A 9,089-nucleotide genomic window follows, 5' to 3' on the forward strand; every position below is an offset into this window, starting at 1 on the left:
ACCAATCAGAAGCTGTGCCTTGGTTTTCAAACATTTTGGAAGTCAAACGGACTTCCGAAGCAGATTAAGTTTGGAGCTTTTGTTTTTGCTATTTATTTTGCGTTTTTTTATTTTTAGGGGTATTCGGTTAAATTGTTTTTGTGACTGTGTGGAACCCAATTCAGCTACTTACTGGTTGATTGTGTGACTGTGGAAATGGATAAAAGTCCCCCATCCAAACAATGACTATCATCAGTGCAGGTAAAGAGAAAAAAATAATTTTAATTTTTATCATCTACAATGCTGTCTTATTTATTTTATAGTACAGTACATTGATACAGTGTGCTGCTCTGGTTTGCCAGAAGCGGCTTAGTCATGCTGGCCACATGACCCGGAAGCTGTACGCCGGCTCCCTTGGCCAATAAAGTGAAATGAGCACCACAACCCCAGAGTCGTCCGTGACTGTACCTAATGGTCAGGGGTCCCTTTACCTTACATTGATTATTGCTTTCATTTTATGGACCAATAGTCTCATTAGATAGTAAAATTCATGTTAAATTGCTGTTTCAGGGGTTGTTTTTAAAAGTCTGGAACAGGTGAATCCGTTCTGCATTACTTTCTATGGGAAAGCGCACCTTGGTTTTGGAACATTTTGGTTTTGGAACGGACTTCTGGAACAGATTAAGTTTGAGAACCAAGGTACCACTGTATTGTTCTGGGCATGCCATCTCAAAAAGTTATGTAGAACTAGGGGCGGGCGGGGAGAGATTAAAAAGCGGGTAACCAAAATGTTCAAGTGGGTAGAGCAATTCCCAGTTTATGCCATAAGGTTACAACTGTGTTTTGGGGTTTGTTTGTTTGTTTGCTTGCTTGCTTGCTTGCTTGCTTTAAGGGCATTTAAACAGGGACATGACAGACATGAAAGGTTAGAAGTCTGACCCTACTTTCATTTGTTAAGATACTTTGGAGGATATGGCATTTTTGCTATTAATACATAACAAAATTCGTTCTGTTGTGTTTTTATTCTGTGTTGGAATCTGTCCAGAGTGGTTGGGGCAACTCAGTCAGATAGGCAGAATAGAAATATTATTATTTATTATTAATTATTATTATTATTATTATTATTATTACTACTACTACTACTACTACTTTAAGAGTTGTCTAATAAACAATATGTCATATGGAAATGAGTGGACAAAGCTACACTATGCAACATTTTAAAGCTGGAAATCACCAGACAATATATCAGTTGATTGTTACCAATGGAAATTCAATCTACCATAGCCAAGTACCTATCTAGTTTCATTGGGTTATATAATCTTGATTTATTAAAGAGCTAGTAAATGGCTTTCAAAACACAAGCATTATGATAATAACAGACTAAAGGAAAAAGACATATCTAGTTCCATACCTTCTAAAAAACAAACTGGTGATGACAAAGTTATTTTGCTAATGCTTAAAATATTTATTTAACCATTTTACTTCCTATTCTCAATGCTCAAGGCAACTTACAACAATGATAAAAATATGTTTCCTCACATCCATTCAGTCTTCATTCTTTAAACAGGGGCAGGAGTGTCTGGAATAGTTTCAAAACTCTCTCTATATCCCACAGGTTTATGGAATTTAGGCCTCTTTGCAGATTAGCTTTAACCCGTTCAAGTGTCAGAGGTGGTGACAGACCAACAAAAGGAACAATGTTCCCAGTGCAGTGGAGCATTGGGTTATCTCTACAAAAGATTTTGCAAAACAGCCCCTATAAGCACACTTCTGTTGCTAAGAAAAACAGAAAACTAAAAGGCCTGAACCTGAGATAGGCATAACATGCCATCTGAATGCTTGTGGCCCACAAATAGTATCATGGTGTAAATTAATTAGCAGCCAAGGTGTATAAGGAAGGGTTCACTCCTAATAAATTCCTCTTTGCAAAGTTTTGTGATGATTCCATGTTTGTCTGATACTACTCTGACATAGCACTTTCGTCCTGAGATTAACCTGTATTTATTCTGGCATTTATGGGATGTTACTATGCTGCTCTTACCGATATGCCAGACTTATATTCAAATTGTTAGCTGTAAAATGTATTACACCAAAATAAATAATGTATTTATTTTCCAAGTACTTTAATTTAAACTTGAAAGGAGAATGGGCTTACTGAATACGTATGTACTTGGACTTTTTAAATGTAAACCGCTTTGAGATCTATTGACAGTAAGCGGTCTATAAATGAATTATATAAGTAAAATAAATAACTCTCAGTACAATTAAGATTTGACACATATAGCCTATAGCCTAGATCCAAAGAACCATACAACTATGGCTATGCATTAAAATAAACTTTTGACTTGTGTTTCTGGAAAAGCAACTTTCCATGCTGCATTGCAAGCCTCTTTGGAAACTGAAAATTTCAAATGCAGATTGTGATACTGATTGGGAGTTTGCCATGCAAGAAGAAGAAGAAAAGAATAAAATAATTTCCACTGGACAACTTTAGTGCTTTGGCATGCTTAAAAGAGCTTAATTAAGGTTTCATTCATTCATTGAGATTTCTGCATTGCAGGGGGTTGGACTAGATGACCCTACAATTCGGAATTCAGTTATTTTATTATTCTATCACATTTGTATTACGTCCTTCCTTAAAGGGAGGTGTGACAAACTGTCCATCTCTGGACCAGGTCTTGCCTTTCAATTCTTTTGAAATGGCCCACCAGTCATCTTTCACCCAAATTTTTGCTAGCAGCACTTCACGCTGAAGGAGATTTGAACCAAGGTCTTCCCAGGCCAAATCTAAGATTCTGTCCACTACACTACAGTGGCTATACAAATTGCTCTGTAGCAAGCATTTCTCACATGAAGACAGCAGGAGAATAGTTGGCCTGAAATAGGCTTTACTACATGCAAAAATATAGAAATGATTCTTAAGCACAACTAGATTGAATTTGAAGGAACTTCCTGGAAATCTGATTGCAGAGAAAAGGAACAACCACTGCATCCATAGTCCTAGCACTCATGACAGTAACAGCAGAGTAAGAGACAGGACAATTGGGCCCAATTCAGATCTGATTGCTATGCCACCTACCAGCTAGCACAACAGCTAGGTCCAATGATGACATACAACAGCTGTGAGGCAGCAGATCTTGGGCCAGCTCAGCATCAGCCTCTTCACAACCTTGGAATGCCCCATTCCAGGGCTGTGTGCTGCCCCCACTGGTGGGGACATTCAGCAGCCAGTGGGAGACCAGCTGAGCTGAGGAGAGCTGAACATAAGGGTCTGGATTGCTCTTTCCTTAACTCTTCTAGGCTGTTCCACTATTTTAAAGAATGTTTACATAATTAAAAGTATTCAAAGAAGTTGCTTACCTTTTCTAATGCAAATTAGTTCATGTACGCCACAGGGTCTTTCACCACCTGTTCATAGAAAGAGAATTAAGTGGGGAAACGATACAATATATTTCAGTATTCATAAACTTATCTTAGGCAGGCTTAATAATCATCCAATGGTATTTTTAATTATTTGAAAGACCTTCAAACTTACTTACAGTATCAAATGGTTATTAGTTTCTTATTCTATCCTCAATAGATAACAGTAGATTCAAAATATCTAAATTATAATTATAACTCATATTGGAGCAATTTACCTTGGTACTTAAGTATGTAAGCTTTGCAGTTATACAGAGTACTTTACTGGACAGAATGAAATTTCATGCTAATGAAAATGAGTTGTTCCCTAGAGCAAGTAACCCATTCAAAAGCCATCTGTACATTTACAATACTTAAGTGTCCAAAAATGTTGGCTTGGCTTACTAGCCAGCCCTTACTAGTGCCTGTCACAAGTCACTTCTCATTTCTTGAGATGCAGGGTCATCTCACATTTTGGCAGCATATGAGTAAGATAAGAAACAGCAGCAGTCTTTCTTATGCTGATGGGAAGGGACTCCTGCTATTTCTTACCTGCTTAAAAATTGCAATGGAAAATGAGCCTGTGGGCTGCTCTGTGTACTCGTCCCTGGCAAGGAGATTTGTGGATATCTGTAATACTATACTATGCAAGACTATATTGCTAGGAGTTTGTGGTGTTATGTGCCAGAACCTTCTAATCCCTGGATCCACCAAGTGTTAAAAGTTAACCAAGCCAAGTTAGCTGTCTGATGAGGTGATTAAGGAGCTTGGTATGAGATGGCTAATGGGTGGGGGCTCCTCACTCAAGAGACAAGCCAGAGTTTGGAAGAGAGTTGAGAGGGCAATATGATCTAGAAATAAAGCAGCAAGCTGGAGAGGAGAGGCAGAGATACATTTGAGAGCAGTGTTTGATTTCTATTTGAATCTAAGGCTGCAGCTATGGGAGAAACAAGATTCTTTTGGGGTATTAATGCTGGGAACCCCTACATTGTAGGCTCGGGTTGTATATACAGTGGTACCTTGGTTTACAACCAAAATCCATTCCAGAGGTCTGTTTGTAAACCAAAACAGGTTGTAATCCAAGGTGTGCTTTCGCCAATGGGGCCTCCAAAATTTGTTCATAATCAAAAAAAGGGGGGGGGGTTGTAATCAAAAAAAAAAAAGGTTGCAAACTGGGACACACACTTACAGGTTTGACGTGTTTGTAATCCCAAACATATGCAAACCAAGGTACCATTGTACGTGTAAATGAACCATATATCATAAAGACACCACAGTCTCCACTGTGCCTCATTTCCAAAAGGAAACATAAACCCTGGGAAAGTACACAGAACCCCTGGAATATTGCACAGCTTGGAGACTGGGGTGGCATGCAACAATATTATACTATATAATTACTACAAAATGTGATCCTCAGTCTCACCAGTCAGGTTTATTCATTAAGTCTTTAGCAGCCAGAGAGTCAACAATATTTCAAGAAATTGTGTAAGAAAGTTTATTTCACTGTATGTAAAGTAAATCCCTTCATCCATGTATGGTGAACAAACCTACAGCATATACTTCTGAATTTCTGAGTTTCAGAGACTGGGGTAGTTATATTTACCTCACTATTTCCACTACTATTCAATCAAATTTGCACCATGGACCTCTTTTTTAATGCTCTGGATTATGACAAGCATAATTACAAAACCACACCAAGGTTCAGCAGCAATATTATGCTGCTAAAAGCAGTATTGACCCAGGCAATTGTGCTGGATTATAGAGGGTGTGGGACTTGCTCTCACTGGACCAACTGCATCCTTTTGGATTGTAAGGGAGATAGCACAAGAGCCACAAACAAAATGCCTTTCTGATAACTTTGGAAGCAAGACCTTCAAAAGCTCTGTGCCTGAAGGCACTCACATCACAGGGATTGCTTGGCAGATAACAGCAACCTCAGGGCTTACAAAACATATCCCTCAATGAAAACTATGTGTAACTCATCCTCCAAAGATAGGGGGGGGGGGATGAAGTGAAAAACAAGAAAAAATGAGATTTCAACCAACAAAATGCAAACACTGACAATAAAACAGAAAGCAACATGGATACAGAAGACCAGAGAAAAAGATTTAGAAGCAACAGAAGGTGAAAGGAAAGACAAACCCCAAAACACCCATAGCAACTCGAAAGTATTTCTGACAGAACTCTTCAGAGCTTAGGTGAGACCCAACCTAATCAAAGCTCTGGTCTGGAGGGCAGGATGGCTCCTCCCTACAAGGGAGAGGCAGAAGACTTACAAGGACCCTGCCTATTCCACAATGAAGGAGTTACCATCCCATGTGTTAGGAATGTCTCCCAGCATCATCTAGCAAACAATGCTTTAAAAAGCTTAACTATAGTTTGACATGCTGTCCGAAATGATGAACCATGTTTTGTAAAGCAGAATCGCAACCCATGTTTTGAATTGACGGACCATAGTAATAACCACCAGTGGCGTAGCGTGGGTTGTCAGCACCTGGGGCAAGGCAAGTAATTTGCGCCCCCTAACCCGTGGATTTGCGCCCCCTAACCCTAACCCCCAGATGTTGCGCCCGGTGCGGCCGGCCCCCCCTGCACCCCCCATGCTACACCACTGATAACCACTGCTCCACCTGCAGAGCCTACTGTACCATGAAAACAGGAGAAAAAGTGCCAAGAGGAACTCTTAAGTCTCAGTTCAGGCATAGAATGGTTGGGCTCAGGGACTCAGAAGGGCCCATCACTGATATTTCTCTTGTATTCTATGTAACAAAATTAACATCTAGAACCATTCACTACCATTACAGGATCTTCTCAACACTTTAAGAATGCATTTTCCATTTAGGAGTTTTAACAAATATCCTATCTTTAGTAACTGGCTCTGAAAAGTGCACTTTTATGAAGGCAAGATGTATATCAATAAAAAGCAACAACAAAACACCCAACAATATTAAGTGTTAGGCACCTCTGGAAGAAGATGCAGGATATAAATTTAACAGATAATATATGTGTTCTCTTGTTATTAAATGTGGTGAAGTGGAAAAATAATTAAAATAGTTTCAGATATAAGACATTCAGATATTTGCATGATAATCTCCCTCATTTTTTCTTAAAAAAAGAAAATCAATGTCTACAAGATAAACAAACAAGGATAATAAAGATGGCAATGACTACTAATTAATTTGATCAAGACAAATAACTGTCTTCTAAGACAGGCCAAAACACCAGACAGCATAGTTGGAAATGATCAACAAAGATTGCACTACTCTATTAATGTCATGTGTTGTTACACACTTGTCAAGACTATAAAACAGACACAAGCTAGTTGGCTAGGTAGAAAATTACTCTGTCCATACAGCTGCAAATAAAATGTTTTAAACGAAGTGTAAGGTACAATATACAAATGTAATACTAGATGACGACACTGAGCTATGCAAAATTCAATGTATTTTTCAAAACGTTTTTTAAAACAGCATTTTCACAGCTTTTTTATATTTGTGTAGATTCCACCTTAGTATGTTATTCAACTGAGTAACTGTGAAATATTGTTTCCCAATGTGCACTTCCAAGAACAAAATCACACCTTCTATTCCCACTTGCAATGCTTAAAGGGAACAAATCTTGCCATAAATGATGACATATGGATTATTTTACTGCCATAATTGTCTTAAATACCTTACATGGGAAAGGACTTATTCAGACTAAGATCCTATGCATAATGACAGTGTTCTCGAAGCTACCAGCATGAGTTTGACCAAACTACGGGAGGCAGTGGAAGACAGGAATGCCTGGCGTGCTCTGGTCCATGGGGTCACAAAGAGTCGGACACAACTAAACAACAACAACAAAACATGCTGTAGCAACTGTGTCTTATTTTCAAGGAAGCATAGACTGCCAATACACAAACTAGATAAATGTGCATGTCAAATGCATGAAACCAACTATTCTCAAAGAATAGAAGCAAGGAAAACTGGAAAAGAAGACAAGATTTTCAGACAAACTTTAGTTTTATGTAAAGAGTACAAGTAAACGGACATTAGCAGTGTTAAATCCGTACCTCTCTCTAAGAATCGAACATGATATTAATAAGAACATTTTCCAGCTCATCAGCGGCAATGAATTCCCCCCCCCCCAACTTCCTGCAGTGTCAACCAAATGCACTGAATACTCCCACACTCTACAAAATTTAAAAGGTATATTTGAAAAGAATGGAGTTCAGAAAGACCAATGACTGCCTTCCTTGGGAAGTGGGGAAAGAGAAGCTCCTCTCTCTCTCTCTCTCTCTCTTTGTTGTTTGCAGACTTTTAGTTGTGAAGCAGCTGATTAAAAAGTCCGCCTGAAAGTCTACCCAAGTCTGTTGCTCTTTCGGCATCATTTGTGTGTATATGTATATATATATAACCCCCTCCTCTTATTCAAATGATGCGGAAAGAGCAACAGACTTGGAAACACTCCACGCAACCAGCTGTATCCAGGGCTGAGGGCAGCATCTCTAGGAGATGGGTCAGGCGGCGGAAAAGGGGGGGGGACGTTGAACCCTGCTTGTTTGCAGCCCCCCTGAAACCCAGCTGCGTGACGGCAGCCTTTGCGAGGCTGGTTTTATTTCTCTCAGGCACTTATTAAAGGCTTGCCAGAAGGCGTTTGGCGAAGTGAGAAAAAGAAAGCCGGTTTCTTCCGCCCCACTTCTTCTTGAGGCACCTTTTCGCCTTCCAGGAGCTGCTGCTGCCTGTGGCACAGGGCGGGGGGGGGGGGGCTAAGACAGACACAACTTCTAAGTAAAACGGGTCAATAACGGTGTGGCAACTACTATTCCTGAGGGGGACTTAATTTTTACATGTCAGCGAAGAGTCAGCCACCTACACCAAGTAAACAAACGATACAGGACCCCCACCATTATATCGGCGTGTGTTTGCGGAGGCGGCTGCCTCTCGTCTTCGGCGCCCACAAAAAAAGCCTCGGCTCCACGGGGAGCAAACGGCCGCCGCTGCCGGGGGTCGAGCTGAGGCAGCGCCTGGCACCACAGGGCGGGGGGAGAGCCGCCCCGAGCGCCCCCGCCGCTCACTTTGGGGGAAAGACCACTCATCATCATTCCCGCGCGCCCGCCACCCTGGTTTGGGTTTTGTTTTTAATTCTCATTCTTTTAATTTATGCGTTTGTTTATTCCGCCGCCTCTCCTCAGGGGCAGGCAGCCCGCGCGCACCCCCCCCTCGACCACCACCCACCGGCACCACAGAGCCGTTGCTCGCCCCTCCCCCTCGCTCCCCGCGCCCGCTGCCCAGGTAGGGGGAAGGAGGGGGGGTTATTCGAGAGGAGAGGAGCCCGTTATTGGCCTACTTACCATCAATCGCCATGATCTTCCAGGTGGGCCGTACCAAGTGGAACGCACGTAGGAGGCACACGCTGTCGGGTAGAGCCGGGAAGGAACAGCGGCGATGGGGAAGGGAAGCGCCCGAGGGTGGGGGAAGGAGGAGGCAGCGGCAGGAGGAGGAGGGAGGGGGGGCTGTTAAACAGAGCGGAGCGTGCCAGGGCTGTGGACCTGCGCGTGACTCCTCCTCCCCCCCTCCAACTCCTCCTCCCTCCCTGCTCCGCGCGCCCAGATTCGAAAGTGCGGCGGTGGCTTTTTCTTCTTCTTTGGTTTCTGCCGGCGCGCGGCGCGGCAGTTGACACCATCTCGCGGACCAACGGTCGTCCCACATTCTCCCGCTGTCAGTCAA

General features: G+C 41.9%; 1 protein-coding gene across 9 annotated transcripts in view; it reads right to left on the bottom strand.

Annotated features, from left to right (window-relative positions):
* Positions 1-9,087, bottom strand: part of SYT14 (synaptotagmin 14) — a 78,285-nt gene extending 69,198 nt beyond the window's left edge. For 2 of the 9 annotated variants that reach the window (XM_083494370.1, XM_083494374.1), the window contains exons 1-2: positions 8,714-9,085; positions 3,340-3,387 (exon numbers count right to left, since the gene is read on the bottom strand). In XM_083494370.1, the coding sequence (XP_083350496.1) occupies positions 3,340-3,387; positions 8,714-9,071 (406 nt within the window). In that variant the 5' untranslated portion in view covers positions 9,072-9,085. Of the gene's footprint in view, positions 1-3,339; positions 3,388-8,713 lie in introns of all 9 variants that reach the window. The other 7 variants (XM_083494373.1, XM_083494371.1, XM_083494372.1 and 4 more) reach the window with 6 other exon arrangements.
* Between the last annotated feature and the right edge of the window lie 2 nt (positions 9,088-9,089).

The sequence above is a fragment of the Podarcis liolepis genome (assembly GCF_965112155.1).
Source record: "Podarcis liolepis genome assembly, chromosome: 3".
NCBI lineage: Eukaryota > Metazoa > Chordata > Lepidosauria > Squamata > Lacertidae > Podarcis > Podarcis liolepis.